Source organism: Hevea brasiliensis, chromosome 5, assembly GCF_030052815.1.
Source record: "Hevea brasiliensis isolate MT/VB/25A 57/8 chromosome 5, ASM3005281v1, whole genome shotgun sequence".
In the NCBI taxonomy this organism is placed as follows: Eukaryota; Viridiplantae; Streptophyta; class Magnoliopsida; order Malpighiales; family Euphorbiaceae; genus Hevea; species Hevea brasiliensis.
Genome location: NC_079497.1, coordinates 85,120,822 through 85,137,558, shown reverse-complemented (window position 1 = coordinate 85,137,558; position 16,737 = coordinate 85,120,822). Strand labels below are relative to the sequence as shown.

Genomic DNA, 16,737 nt, shown 5'->3' with positions numbered 1-16,737 from the left:
ATAAAAGCTAATAAATACAAATATCCCAAATATCACTAATTTACATTCTAATTTACAGCTAATGCACTAATTAAGGGATTTTAAGACATTCTAATTTACAGCTAATGCACTAATTAAGGAATTCCAACAATCATGTCAAACAAAAGATGGTGTGTGATGATGTTACAATTAAAATCTAATGACCAAAACAATCAAACTCTTGCACACATTTACAATTTTTTTTACCAATCCTTCTTATTTGGCATGTTATGCTAAATCAAGAAATTGGTCGCAATTTTAGTCAATCGGACAACATTGGAAACAATCCATATAGTAGAAAAGCCAAAAATTGACATTGTTGTTTGGGGGGTGGGGGGCGGGGGGCGGGGGGCGGCGAAAATCTTATAATTTTGTTCTTCTAAAAATTAAGTAGTCACTCTCAATTAGAGTTAAAATAGGTATTTCCTTATCATATCAAGAGCTAGTTAGATTAAGTATTCATAAGTCCGTCAGAAGGAATTTACTTCCTGAAAATTCTTCTTTGCAATAATAGAAAGAAAGGAATTTTGAACAAAAAAAAAGAAGGTAGGGAATCCAGAAATGCCAGCTCCTAAAACTAAGAAAGAAGTTAGAGGCTTCTTAGGCAAGTTGTAGTATATCAGCCAATTCATAGCAAAGCTCACCACCACATGTGAGCCCATCTTCAAGTTATTAAGAAAGGACCAGCCCGCGGCTTGGAGTGACAAGTGCCAAGGATTATTTTGAGAACCCCTTTTCATAAAACACATCAATAACTTTTTTTTTTTTTTTTTGCTCATGATATTAATTTCCTAATTTTAGTAACTTAAAATTTTATTAGTTCACAATTTAAACATACACATAATTACACAAATGAAACTTTAAAATTTTATGAAAAGTTTTACAAATTCACATTTTGCACATACATACAATTAAAAAAATAATACCTAAATTGACGAGTTATGATAGCAAACACCTTAGAGTCTATACCTCTTCATTGGAAAATATCTTAGTGGTGGTGGTAGTATCTTCAAACAAATTCACAACCTAAGATACATTAGCTTGTGGTCTAGTAAGACCCATCCTTTTTCCTCCACGCCCTTTAGTGGGGCGTCCATGCAATTTCCAGCAATGTTCCTTAGTATGCCGGTTTTTTCCACAATAGTCACAATTTAGTTGATCCTTATCTGATGAATCATGTGATTGTTCATGTGAAGAATTAGCATCTAGTCCTGCCTTATCAACAGACATAGAATGAATCATGGCACTCCTTCTGCTCTCTTCCTGCTTAACATAAGAGTATGTCTGTCTTAAGGTAGGTAAAGGATCATTCCCAAGCACTTGGACCCTAATTTGACCATATTCCATATTCAACCTAGCAAGAAAATCATAGATCCGCTCTTTCCCAACCAACTTCTGAAATTTAACAGCATCTTCAGAACATGAGGCCTGAAAGTCTTGATAAAAGTCCAGTTCCTACGATAGACCACTCAATTCTGCGTAATATTGAGCAATAGTTAGCTCACCCCGTTTCATACCATGAACCTTGTTTCGAAGCTAATACACTTGTGCATCGTTCCCAACTTGAGAATAGGTCTAAGAAACTGCACTTCAAATGGTAGCTACACTATTAAACAGTAAATATCCACTAGTTATATGTGGTTGCATGGAATTGATAAGCCATGACATGATAAGAGAATTTTCTGACTCCCATTGACTGTAGGTAGAAGCAGACTTTTCTGGGTTTTGCTTATCTCCAGTAAGATAACCCTGCAACCCTCTAGCTTAAATAAAAAGGAGACACGATCTAGACCATGCAAGGTAATTTGTCCCGTCAAGCTTTACGAGGCTAATAATTAATGAGGAATTTTCAGTTGTAGTAGTCATTTTCCCTTCAACTACTGAATTTTTTGCATCAGACATAATTCAGAGAACTTATTAAAAGAAACAGTAAGCAAAAAATAAACACCCAAAAACAAAATTGCAAACCAAGAGATAGGAATGGGCTGGGGCAGAGGCGTGATAGACTAGGGATGTCGTCGAAAAAAAGTGCGGCCAGAAAAACTGATCAGGAATAGGCTCACTCCCCGACGCGTGTACACAAGGTGGAAACCTTCTGTTGACATGTGGGATCATGCACCTCACCGGATGGCAGCGAGAATCCAGGCGAGGACCGGCGATGAGGTTTTCTTCCTTCCTAAAGGGGCGGTGACAACTACCTCCCTCAACAAACCCACTTTCAAGGCTTACCCACACAAACCCTAACTATTTCTCATTGTTTTCTCTCTACAAAAAACAATTGCCAGATAAAATGGCTAAGGCTCTGATACCATGTTGAGATTAGAGAGAATTGAAGAATTTCTTGATGCATTTCACAGTGTTACAATGATTCAAATTTATACACAAAGGCTATAGCCTTAATAGAAAAAAATAAAAGCTAATAAATACAAATATCCCAAATATCACTAATTTACATTCTAATTTACAGCTAATGCACTAATTAAGGGATTTTAAGACATTCTAATTTACAGCTAATGCACTAATTAAGGAATTCCAACAATCATGTCAAACAAAAGATGGTGTGTGATGATGTTACAATTAAAATCTAATGACCAAAACAATCAAACTCTTGCACACATTTACAATTTTTTTTACCAATCCTTCTTATTTGGCATGTTATGCTAAATCAAGAAATTGGTCGCAATTTTAGTCAACTGGACAACATTGGAAACAATACATATAGTAGCAAAGCCAAAAATTGACATTGTTGTTTGGGGGGTGGGGGGCGGGGGGCGGGGGGCGGCGAAAATCTTATAATTTTGTTCTTCTAAAAATTAAGTAGTCACTCTCAATTAGAGTTAAAATAGGTATTTCCTTATCATATCAAGAGCTAGTTAGATTAAGTATTCATAAGTCCGTCAGAAGGAATTTACTTCCTGAAAATTCTTCTTTGCAATAATAGAAAGAAAGGAATTTTGAACAAAAAAAAAGAAGGTAGGGAATCCAGAAATGCCAGCTCCTAAAACTAAGAAAGAAGTTAGAGGCTTCTTAGGCAAGTTGTAGTATATCAGCCAATTCATAGCAAAGCTCACCACCACATGTGAGCCCATCTTCAAGTTATTAAGAAAGGACCAGCCCGCGGCTTGGAGTGACAAGTGCCAAGGATTATTTTGAGAACCCCTTTTCATAAAACACATCAATAACTTTTTTTTTTTTTTTTTGCTCATGATATTAATTTCCTAATTTTAGTAACTTAAAATTTTATTAGTTCACAATTTAAACATACACATAATTACACAAATGAAACTTTAAAATTTTATGAAAAGTTTTACAAATTCACATTTTGCACATACATACAATTAAAAAAATAATACCTAAATTGACGAGTTATGATAGCAAACACCTTAGAGTCTATACCTCTTCATTGGAAAATATCTTAGTGGTGGTGGTAGTATCTTCAAACAAATTCACAACCTAAGATACATTAGCTTGTGGTCTAGTAAGACCCATCCTTTTTCCTCCACGCCCTTTAGTGGGGCGTCCATGCAATTTCCAGCAATGTTCCTTAGTATGCCGGTTTTTTCCACAATAGTCACAATTTAGTTGATCCTTATCTGATGAATCATGTGATTGTTCATGTGAAGAATTAGCATCTAGTCCTGCCTTATCAACAGACATAGAATGAATCATGGCACTCCTTCTGCTCTCTTCCTGCTTAACATAAGAGTATGTCTGTCTTAAGGTAGGTAAAGGATCATTCCCAAGCACTTGGACCCTAATTTGACCATATTCCATATTCAACCTAGCAAGAAAATCATAGATCCGCTCTTTCCCAACCAACTTCTGAAATTTAACAGCATCTTCAGAACATGAGGCCTGAAAGTCTTGATAAAAGTCCAGTTCCTACGATAGACCACTCAATTCTGCGTAATATTGAGCAATAGTTAGCTCACCCCGTTTCATACCATGAACCTTGTTTCGAAGCTAATACACTTGTGCATCGTTCCCAACTTGAGAATAGGTCTAAGAAACTGCACTTCAAATGGTAGCTACACTATTAAACAGTAAATATCCACTAGTTATATGTGGTTGCATGGAATTGATAAGCCATGACATGATAAGAGAATTTTCTGACTCCCATTGACTGTAGGTAGAAGCAGACTTTTCTGGGTTTTGCTTATCTCCAGTAAGATAACCCTGCAACCCTCTAGCTTAAATAAAAAGGAGACACGATCTAGACCATGCAAGGTAATTTGTCCCGTCAAGCTTTACGAGGCTAATAATTAATGAGGAATTTTCAGTTGTAGTAGTCATTTTCCCTTCAACTACTGAATTTTTTGCATCAGACATAATTCAGAGAACTTATTAAAAGAAACAGTAAGCAAAAAATAAACACCCAAAAACAAAATTGCAAACCAAGAGATAGGAATGGGCTGGGGCAGAGGCGTAATAGACTAGGGATGTCGTCGAAAAAAAGTGCGGCCAGAAAAACTGATCAGGAATAGGCTCACTCCCCGGCGCGTGTACACAAGGTGGAAACCTTCTGTTGACATGTGGGATCATGCACCTCACCGGATGGCAGCGAGAATCCAGGCGAGGACAGGAGATGAGGTTATCTTCCTTCATAAATGGGCGCTGACAACTACCTCCCTCAACAAACCCACTTTCAAGGCTTACCCACACAAACCCTAACTATTTCTCATTGTTTTCTCTCTACAAAAAACAATTGCCAGATAAAATGGCTAAGGCTCTGATACCATGTTGAGATTAGAGAGAATTGAAGAATTTCTTGATGCATTTCACAGTGTTACAATGATTCAAATTTATACACAAAGGCTATAGCCTTAATAGAAAAAAAATAAAAGCTAATAAATACAAATATCCCAAATATCACTAATTTACATTCTAATTTACAGCTAATGCACTAATTAAGGGATTTTAAGACATTCTAATTCTGACTATTGCACTAATTAAGGAATTCCAACAATCATGTCAAACAAAAGATGGTGTGTGATGATGTTACAATTAAAATCTAATGACCAAAACAATCAAACTCTTGCACACATTTACAATTTTTTTTACCAATCCTTCTTATTTGGCATGTTATGCTAAATCAAGAAATTGGTCGCAATTTTAGTCAACTGGACAACATTGGAAACAATACATATAGTAGCAAAGCCAAAAATTGACATTGTTGTTTGGGGGGTGGGGGGCGGGGGGCGGGGGGCGGCGAAAATCTTATAATTTTGTTCTTCTAAAAATTAAGTAGTCACTCTCAATTAGAGTTAAAATAGGTATTTCCTTATCATATCAAGAGCTAGTTAGATTAAGTATTCATAAGTCCGTCAGAAGGAATTTACTTCCTGAAAATTCTTCTTTGCAATAATAGAAAGAAAGGAATTTTGAACAAAAAAAAAGAAGGTAGGGAATCCAGAAATGCCACTCCTAAAACTAAGAAAGAAGTTAGAGGCTTCTTAGGCAAGTTGTAGTATATCACCAATTCATAGCAAAGCTCACCACCACATGTGAGCCCATCTTCAAGTTATTAAGAAAGGACCAGCATGGCTTGGTGTTACAAGTGACAATGATTATTTTTATAACCCCTTTTAATAAAAAACATCAATAACTTTTTTTTTTTTTTTTTGCTCATGATATTAATTTCCTAATTTTAGTAACTTAAAATTTTATTAGTTCACAATTTAAACATACACATAATTACACAAATGAAACTTTAAAATTTTATGAAAAGTTTTACAAATTCACATTTTGCACATACATACAATTAAAAAAATAATACCTAAATTGACGAGTTATGATAGCAAACACCTTAGAGTCTATACCTCTTCATTGGAAAATATCTTAGTGGTGGTGGTAGTATCTTCAAACAAATTCACAACCTAAGATACATTAGCTTGTGGTCTAGTAAGACCCATCCTTTTTCCTCCACGCCCTTTAGTGGGGCGTCCATGCAATTTCCAGCAATGTTCCTTAGTATGCCGGTTTTTTCCACAATAGTCACAATTTAGTTGATCCTTATCTGATGAATCATGTGATTGTTCATGTGAAGAATTAGCATCTAGTCTGCCTTATCAACAGACATAGAATGAATCATGGCACTCCTTCTGCTCTCTTCCTACTTAACATAAGAGTATGTCTGTCTTAAGGTAGGTAAAGGATCATTCCCAAGCACTTGGACCCTAATTTGACCATATTCCATATTCAACCTAGCAAGAAAATCATAGATCCGCTCTTTCCCAACCAACTTCTGAAATTTAACAGCATCTTCAGAACATGAGGCCTGAAAGTCTTGATAAAAGTCCAGTTCCTACGATAGACCACTCAATTCTGCGTAATATTGAGCAATAGTTAGCTCACCCCGTTTCATACCATGAACCTTGTTTCGAAGCTAATACACTTGTGCATCGTTCCCAACTTGAGAATAGGTCTAAGAAACTGCACTTCAAATGGTAGCTACACTATTAAACAGTAAATATCCACTAGTTATATGTGGTTGCATGGAATTGATAAGCCATGACATGATAAGAGAATTTTCTGACTCCCATTGACTGTAGGTAGAAGCAGACTTTTCTGGGTTTTGCTTATCTCCAGTAAGATAACCCTGCAACCCTCTAGCTTAAATAAAAAGGAGACACGATCTAGACCATGCAAGGTAATTTGTCCCGTCAAGCTTTACGAGGCTAATAATTAATGAGGAATTTTCAGTTGTAGTAGTCATTTTCCCTTCAACTACTGAATTTTTTGCATCAGACATAATTCAGAGAACTTATTAAAAGAAACAGTAAGCAAAAAATAAACACCCAAAAACAAAATTGCAAACCAAGAGATAGGAATGGGCTGGGGCAGAGGCGTAATAGACTAGGGATGTCGTCGAAAAAAAGTGCGGCCAGAAAAACTGATCAGGAATAGGCTCACTCCCCGGCGCGTGTACACAAGGTGGAAACCTTCCGTTGACATGTGGGATCATGCACCTCACCGGATGGCAGCGAGAATCCAGGCGAGGACCGGCGATGAGGTTTTCTTCCTTCCTAAAGGGGCGGTGACAACTACCTCCCTCAACAAACCCACTTTCAAGGCTTACCCACACAAACCCTAACTATTTCTCATTGTTTTCTCTCTACAAAAAACAATTGCCAGATAAAATGGCTAAGGCTCTGATACCATGTTGAGATTAGAGAGAATTGAAGAATTTCTTGATGCATTTCACAGTGTTACAATGATTCAAATTTATACACAAAGGCTATAACCTTAATAGAAAAAAATAAAAGCTAATAAATACAAATATCCCAAATATCACTAATTTACATTCTAATTTACAGCTAATGCACTAATTAAGGGATTTTAAGACATTCTAATTTACAGCTAATGCACTAATTAAGGAATTCCAACAATCATGTCAAACAAAAGATGGTGTGTGATGATGTTACAATTAAAATCTAATGACCAAAACAATCAAACTCTTGCACACATTTACAATTTTTTTTACCAATCCTTCTTATTTGGCATGTTATGCTAAATCAAGAAATTGGTCGCAATTTTAGTCAACTGGACAACATTGGAAACAATACATATAGTAGCAAAGCCAAAAATTGACATTGTTGTTTGGGGTGGGGCGGGGCGGGGCGGCGAAAATCTTATAATTTTGTTCTTCTAAAATTAAGTAGTCACTCTCAATTAGAGTTAAAATAGGTATTTCCTTATCATATCAAGAGCTAGTTAGATTAAGTATTCATAAGTCCGCTGAAGGAATTTACTTCTGAAAATTCTTCTTTGCAATAATAGAAAGAAAGGAATTTTGAACAAAAAAAGAAGGTAGGGAATCCGTAAATGCCACTCCTAAAACTAAGAAAGAAGTTAGAGGCTTCTTAGGCAAGTTGTAGTATATCACCAATTCATAGCAAAGCTCACCACCACATGTGAGCCCATCTTCAAGTTATTAAGAAAGGACCACTGCTTTGGAGTGACAAGTGCCAAGGATTATTTTGAGAACCCCTTTCATAAAACACATCAATAACTTTTTTTTTTTTTTTGCTCATGATATTAATTTCCTAATTTTAGTAACTTAAAATTTTATTAGTTCACAATTTAAACATACACATAATTACACAAATGAAACTTTAAAATTTTATGAAAAGTTTTACAAATTCACATTTTGCACATACATACAATTAAAAAAATAATACCTAAATTGACGAGTTATGATAGCAAACACCTTAGAGTCTATACCTCTTCATTGGAAAATATCTTAGTGGTGGTGGTAGTATCTTCAAACAAATTCACAACCTAAGATACATTAGCTTGTGGTCTAGTAAGACCCATCCTTTTCCTCCACGCCTTTAGTGGGGCGTCCATGCAATTTCCAAAGAATGTTCCTTAGTATGCCGGTTTTTTCCACAATAGTCACAATTTAGTTGATCCTTATCCGATGAATCATGTGATTGTTCATGTGAAGAATTAGCATCTAGTCCTCTTATCAATGGACATAGAATGAATCATGGCACTCCTTCTCGCTTCTCTTCCTGCTTAACATAAGAGTATGTCTGTCTTAAGGTAGGTAAAGGATCATTCCCAAGCACTTGGACCCTAATTTGACCATATTCCATATTCAACCTAGCAAGAAAATCATAGATCCGCTCTTTCCCAACCAACTTCTGAAATTTAACAAAGATCTTCGTAACATGAGGCCCGAAAGTCTTGATAAAAGTCCGTTCCTACGATAGACCACTCAATTCTGCGTAATATTGAGCAATAGTTAGCTCACCCTGCTTCATACCATGAACCTTGTTTGAAGCTAATACACTTGTGCATCGTTCCCAACTTGAAATAGGTCTAAGAAACTGCACTTCAAATGGTAGCTACACTATTAAACAGTAAATATCCACTAGTTATATGTGGTTGCATGGAATTGATAAGCCATGACATGATAAGAGAATTTTCTGACTCCCATTGACTGTAGGTAGAAGCAGACTTTTCTGGGTTTTGCTTATCTCCAGTAAGATAACCCTGCAACCCTCTAGCTTAAATAAAAAGGAGACACGATCTAGACCATGCAAGGTAATTTGTCCCGTCAAGCTTTACGAGGCTAATAATTAATGAGGAATTTTCAGTTGTAGTAGTCATTTTCCCTTCAACTACTGAATTTTTTGCATCAGACATAATTCAGAGAACTTATTAAAAGAAACAGTAAGCAAAAAATAAACACCCAAAAACAAAATTGCAAACCAAGAGATAGGAATGGGCTGGGGCAGAGGCGTGATAGACTAGGGATGTCGAAAAAAAGTGCGCGAAAAACCGATCAGAATAGGCTCACTCCCGACGCGTGTACACAAGGTGGAAACCTTCGCTGACATGTGGATCATGCACCTCACCTGATGGCGCGAGAATCCAAAGTAGGACCGGCGATGAGGTTTTCTTCCTTCCTAAAGGGGCGGTGACAACTACCTCCCTCAACAAACCCACTTTCAAGGCTTACCCACACAAACCCTAACTATTTCTCATTGTTTTCTCTCTACAAAAAACAATTGCCAGATAAAATGGCTAAGGCTCTGATACCATGTTGAGATTAGAGAGAATTGAAGAATTTCTTAATGCATTTCACAAAGGTTACAATGATTCAAATTTATACACAAAGGCTATAGCCTTAATAGAAAAAAATAAAAGCTAATAAATACAAATATCCCAAATATCACTAATTTACATTCTAATTTACAGCTAATGCACTAATTAAGGGATTTTAAGACATTCTAATTTACACTAATGCACTAATTAAGGAATTCCAACAATCATGTCAAACAAAAGATGGTGTGTGATGATGTTACAATTAAAATCTAATGACCAAAACAATCAAACTCTTGCACACATTTACAATTTTTTACCAATCCTTCTTATTTGGCATGTTATGCTAAATCAAGAAATTGGTCGCAATTTTAGTCAATCGACAACATTGGAAACAATACATATAGTAGCAAAGCCAAAAATTGACATTGTTGTTTGGGGGTGGGGGCGGGCAAGCGTAAAATCTTATAATTTTGTTCTTCTAAAATTAAGTAGTCACTCTCAATTAGACATAAAATAGGTATTTCCTTATCATATCAAGAGCTAGTTAGATTAAGTATTCATAAGTCCGTCAGAAGGAATTTACTTCCTGAAAATTCTTCTTTGCAATAATAGAAAGAAAGGAATTTTGAACAAAAAAAAAGAAGGTAGGGAATCCAGAAATGCCAGCTCCTAAAACTAAGAAAGAAGTTAGAGGCTTCTTAGGCAAGTTGTAGTATATCAGCCAATTCATAGCAAAGCTCACCACCACATGTGAGCCCATCTTCAAGTTATTAAGAAAGGACCAGCCCGCGGCTTGGAGTGACAAGTGCCAAGGATTATTTTGAGAACCCCTTTTCATAAAACACATCAATAACTTTTTTTTTTTTTTTTTTGCTCATGATATTAATTTCCTAATTTTAGTAACTTAAAATTTTATTAGTTCACAATTTAAACATACACATAATTACACAAGTGAAACTTTAAAATTTTATGAAAAGTTTTACAAATTCACATTTTGCACATACATACAATTAAAAAAATAACACCAAAGTAGTTAAAAATTAATAAAAAATTTTCACGAAAAATTCCATCTGCCTATACTAAATATCAAAATTTAATAAATATCCTATAAAATGAAATTATCAATTTTAATTTTAGAATAGAATGAAAATGAAAACGTAGAATGAAACTATTAATTTGGATGGGATGGTTATTTTGATAGGCTGAAATGTTTATTTAATTATGAATTTGAACTATAAAATAGGCCAAAATTAGATTTTTGAAGAGTAATTGTTCTTGAAAATTAAAAAAGAAAAAATTTAGCCTAGGCTAGGGGGCAACATCAATCCATTTAGGAAGTCAACATTAATTCATATAAATAGATCCTTAAAGAAATTTTTTGGGTTAGGTGGGCCATGCCAACCCCACACACACCCCCCCCCCCAAAAACCAAAAAAAAATCCGCCATTGAGTACATATATTTTATTGATGACGAATAAAATATTTTTTTAATATAATTTTTTCCCTTAAATTTTTTCATTTCCCATCCCCTCAACCTACCTGTTAAAAAACAAAAAATACTCTATCTCCATGCCCCTACCGGAACAGAAAAGCACAATATTGGCCTCAAAGCTGCTGAACAAACCTTGAGCAATTCAAAATCCTTAAATTAAACCAAACCCTCTTTCTCGTTTTTCAATTTTTTCAAGCTCGCCAAAATTGTTAAAGAAAAAAAATTGTCATATCATGATAAAGTTTACAAAATTAGAAAGACTGGTTGAAATTGCAGACGTGGGCAAAGTTGCATGTGTGTGTGCGTGCACAGGCATCATTAGGTCTTACAATTAAAAAGAATGCATTTTCCAAGAGACTAGCTTAAGTTGAACCTGTAACTCTGGATGGTCCAAAACATTCACTTGTTGAACTGGAACCTGTGTATGCAAAATCAAGGGTTACGTGATGAAAAAGGTGGCGTACATAAACAGCTTTCAAAATTGCACACTTCTTTTACTACTTTTCTTATAGTTTTACAATGAAACAAACCTAAACTTTCAAATCCAATCCTTCACGCGTTTGATATAATATTGGATGTCAGATTTGACATATAATCGTAACGATAATTCAGATTCCAGATTATAGTTTGCTGAACTCAAATCAAAAATTTTTTTGTTCCACATTTTTAATCACCTTGAGAACAGCACAAGCTTTATAGAGTTCATGTTTTCTAGCATTTCCCATACCATCTGCATTACCTGCATAACAAATTAAATGAAAAAACCTGAATTAAATAACAAAAAAAGAAAAGAAAAAATCGCAATGCAAGATAAGTGCAGAGATGGGAATGATAAGCTACATATGTGGAAATATAATAAAGAATTGAATAATGAATGAGCGCATTTGTGCATTTCTAGCCAGGAAGAGATGGCACCCATTGAAGATAATAAATTCAGTGAGAGATGCTTGAAATAGTTTGGCCACATCCAGCATAGATCAGCATATGCACAACTGGCACAGGAAAGAAAGATTATATCCAAGTTGCGTGAGTGAATAACGAAGAGCTAGACCAAGGATGAATAGGGTAAAATTAGTTAAAAATAATGTAAAACCTCCACACCTCTCCAAAAATGAAGCTATTAACTGTATAAAAAGAAAGAAAAAGATCCACATAACTAAACCCAACGACACTAGTGTTGATGCTGATTTGAGTTGTGTTGTAGACATTGTGGAGCATAAGCCACATGGCACTCTTGAAAAAAAAAATGAAACCATATTCAAAGATATTGTAAAGTGCACTTCTAAAATCTTCACATGATCAAGCACTACATAGATTAGCTAGCAGATTTACGTTTCACAGAGAAGAAACTACAAGCATTACATAGATTGCAACTGATATTGCATCAACAGCATGCTTTGCAAGCCAAATACATACAGTAATCTCCTCCACCTACTAATACAACCAGCTTATCCAATACAGATAGCAGCCTAAGATCCTAATAATTCCTACATAGATGACATCTTCATTCACAAAATCAACTTGCCCAGATTAGCGAGACTTGTTTGATTTCAAGAGTGTTGAACATGACCCACTTAAAATCAAAACAGATTGAAGGATGCTTGACTGATAAGATTGGCTACTCAATTAAACTGTAGATTATATGAAATACACAAACAAGCATATTTCACAATGCTGAACTGTACTGAGCCTATATCACACATCAGTAGAAAGCAATTACCAATCGACAAGCATAGAATGTGAAGATTATGCCCTCTCGAAATCAGATAGCTAATTGTTGGAGAAAAGAACCTGTAGAAAAGTAATGTAAGGTTACAATATAACGTGTCTATATATATATTCTACTTTAGACAGCTAATAAAATATATACATTAATTGAAAGATTCTCTTAATGTAGTTTGCGCTTAGCCGGTCCCAAGCCCGGATAAAGGAGGAGGGTTGCGGTAGGTGACAACCAGCGTAAAAATTTCGTCACACCCTATGATATGGATTAGCCGACCCCAAATTTTTGGGATAAAGGCTTAGTTGAGTTGAGTTGAAAGATTCTCTTAATCCAGGACAAAGGCCCTTAGGGTGGGGTTGGAGTTGGTCTTGGGCTTGATTGTCATCAGCCAAAAAAAAATCATCAAGCACCCAACATTAATGATAGCGGCCACAAGGATGATACATGAAAATCTATCTATCAATCAATAGCACAAAGCATTAACAACAAATTAAATGGTGATAACATGCAATCCAAAAGAAAACCAGCAACAAGCACAAGTGAAAATGAAGACAACTGCAACAGCATAATCAAAGATTAAAAAAGGTTTACATGGATTCATCATCAGGGTGAGCAACAACCAGCAGGACATTTTTCTTGCAAAAAGCTCCACCTAATTCAAATGATAAAAAAGAAACGAAATTTCAACTGATTGTTATACAATGCACATTCAAAAAAATGTAATATAAGAATGCTATGAAAAATATTCACCATTGCTCAAAAGAAAAGTCCTGGAAGGTAACCTCAATGTATGGATAATTTTGCATAAGGATGCAATCCAGAGTACAATTAGTGACAGGACAACCACTAGCCAGCTCATCTACCAAGCAATTGCGTGATACAAAGTCCTTTTTCTCTTTATTCAGCAATTTCTTATCTCTTTAATTGAATGGCCAACCTGGAGCAGAAAAAGAAAAGCTCAACTCAACAAGGGTAAACCAAATATATAACATGTAAATCCACTTCCTCCAGTACAATCTATTTTAGGCCAAAAGGGAAGAATTAAAATGAAAAGGTTTTTTTCTTGTTTCTTCATTCTTGTTCCTGGGAATCCAAAATGGGTAAGCCAAAATTAATAAACCTAAGGTACTAATAGCAGCAGTCATAGTAAGAGCAATTTATTAATCCATTTTCTAGTTAGCACTTTATCAAACATCTGAACTTCAAAACCTGATTGAATGACTATGCTAGCTACATACGCATCTGGTACTCCAATTTAAAAAAAAAAAAAAAAAGAATTTGTATGGAAGATATTGAAAACCATAGAATTTCAGATTATCAAAAGAAAAAGACAGCAGGCATCTTTAGGGATTCAAACAAACCGAGCTTTGACTAGCTTAGGCTCAGCTCGTTGGTAGTTTCTAAAACTCGAACTCGGCTCATTTAAACTTTATTAAATTCAAGGTCGATTAGAGCTCAGCTCATTTTAAGTTCGTTTATAATATTAACAAGCCAAACTCGAGTTCAGCTCGTTTATTAGCTCAGGCTCAATAAGCTCATTTAAACAAGCATGAGTTCAAGTTCGAGCTTGACTTTTACAATACCTATCTTCCAATCACATCATTATAAGATTCCTTAGTCATAAAAAAAATTAAAAAAAAATAACAGGGAAAAAATCAGTTTACAACACATTACAACTAAATTAAAAAGAAGAAAAAACATATTACAACACCATAAATCAAATAAAACTAAATAGTTCCATCAAAGACACAAATTCAGATTAATTTATATGGTGTTTTAAATAGCTCTTAGTTACACGAGCACAGAGGACTTTTTTCCCCTGAATTATATGTTGGAAGTGCTCCTGAATGACCCAAGAGATATGCTGGTGGTAAAATGCATCAACTGCAGCACCAATGAAAGGTCCAACCCCGAAAATTCACTGAAAAAAAGATTAATTTTTCCTAAGTAAGCTAATTTCATGGGGTTAAGCATAGCAAATGTCTTCATCAAGTAGCTAGTACAGTTGCATTTTAGGAAAAGAATATAATTACTTGATATACCAGCAGTGCAGTAAACAAGAACGAAGATCATGCCAGTAAAGGCCCAAGCAATAGCAAGAATCCCAACACCACCAAATGCATCAGCGTTCTTGGCAGGGTCAGTTTGGCTCTTATAACCAATCACAGTCAAAAACGGTGATGTATAAAAACAAGAGGGTAGCTATAAACTCAGCAATTATAGCTCCATAAAACGACCACATCTTCTATGCTTTTTAAATAGCTCTTAGTTCAACAAACCCCCCCATTAATTTCAGATTATATCTGTAACTAATTTTTTGGGGTAATTGACAATGATTGCACGGCATAGTAATTAGTTTAAAATTAGGCCCACTCATCTCTGGATCACTTGTAATCCTCCAAATCAAAATTAATCCATTTATTACAGTACATATAAGAATTAGAAGTAATCCAAGATTTTCTAACCATATTCCTTTGACTTTAAATGTTTAATAATACAAGATTTTTTTTTCCAATTCCTCACTACAAATAAAAATTTCTAACCATATATTCCTTCGCTTCAATTGTTCAGTCCCAGTAATGTGCAAAACGCATGAAAAAAAAAAAGCCAGTAACAGGATAAAGTGACCTTAGTGAGCAGAAAATAAGTCTGCAACGAATGAGTTCCTGGAAATCTGCTCAGAACGATTCTGTGTTGAGACCGATGGAACCGAAGAAAAGGAAACGAGGTGAAGTTCTCGTCCCAACAGAAATGGCCAAGAGAAACGGCCGAAGAGCTTTTGGAGCAGAAATGGAGAACCTGAGGAATGAGGGAAGTTTAATGGGTAACTTTTTTTTCAATTCAAAACTACGTAGTTTTGACTTTTTTTTAAAACCCGCAATGTAGTTTTAACTTTTGATTGAGTTAATTTTTTTTTTTTTTGAAAGACACACACGAGAATGTAAAATTTATTATACCAACATAATTTAAATTCAAAACTACAGATTTTTGTAATCACAATTTAAATTTTATTTAATTATAATTTATTACAATTTATTAATTTTATATTATCAAATATATTAACTTATTCATTGATATAATATAATATAATTTAAGTGTTATTATATTTAATTAAAAAAAATTTTATATAATATAAATACAAGATATTATATAATGTAAATATGTAAATGTAATTATAATTAACTTAGTTACTCACGCATGCGCATATATTCTTTTAATTAAATAAATTATTATTATTATTATTTAAATTTAATATATAAACAATTTAATTTTTACAGGATATGTGAACGCAAAGAAATTTATTTAAAGGTTAAAAGGAAAAGGAGAGAGACTTATAAATGAATTGGACAGAGAATGATAATAATGCTTGGATGGCTTAATGTTAAACTCAAATTTTAATAAGGAAGAGAGGGAAACAGAAATCTAATCTAGTGTAACATATTCATATGAGAGCTAAACACTAAAAAATGGTTAACAAAAATCGATAAGTATTCATCTACAATTGACATATAGCATAATTAAAAATAATAATTTTATTTAAAAATATAAAATTTATAAATATTAAAATATTTAAAATTTCATTTTAATTTTTTTTTATAAATTTAGTTATTAGTATTAGATAATATTTAACTTACTAATTTTATTTTAAAATATATAATTATTTAAGTTTGAAATATATAATAAAATGAAAGGTAATACAAGTAATAAAAATGTAATTTCAATTTATATATATAATAAATTAATAATTTATTTAGTAATAGTACATATAAGATATAATTAATATGAATAAAAATTTTAATTTTAAAAAAGAATATGCATAAAAATTATATTTTTATTAAATATTTCAAAAGTTCCCGAATTTTATTTTTTAAATATATATAAGCTAAAGACTATTAAACTATTAAATAAAATTTGATACTTGTATGTACCATTATTTGACATATAAAAT

The 16,737-nt window shown here is 33.9% G+C and overlaps 1 protein-coding gene across 6 annotated transcripts in view; it reads right to left on the bottom strand.

Moving 5' to 3' along the window:
• LOC110658374 (uncharacterized) overlaps positions 1–15,605 on the bottom strand; it is a 46,313-nt gene extending 30,708 nt beyond the window's left edge. The window contains exons 1-8 of one of the 6 annotated variants that reach the window (XM_058147220.1): positions 15,417–15,602; positions 14,822–14,939; positions 14,584–14,709; positions 13,539–13,725; positions 13,380–13,440; positions 12,786–12,856; positions 11,740–11,804; positions 11,439–11,483 (exon numbers count right to left, since the gene is read on the bottom strand). In XM_058147220.1, coding sequence (XP_058003203.1) covers positions 11,439–11,483; positions 11,740–11,804; positions 12,786–12,856; positions 13,380–13,440; positions 13,539–13,647 — 351 coding nt within the window. In that variant the 5' untranslated portion in view covers positions 13,648–13,725; positions 14,584–14,709; positions 14,822–14,939; positions 15,417–15,602. Of the gene's footprint in view, positions 1–11,438; positions 11,484–11,739; positions 11,805–12,785; positions 12,857–13,379; positions 13,441–13,538; positions 13,726–14,583; positions 14,710–14,821 lie in introns of those variants that run through there. The other 5 variants (XM_058147222.1, XM_058147218.1, XM_058147221.1 and 2 more) reach the window with 5 other exon arrangements.
• Between the last annotated feature and the right edge of the window lie 1,132 nt (positions 15,606–16,737).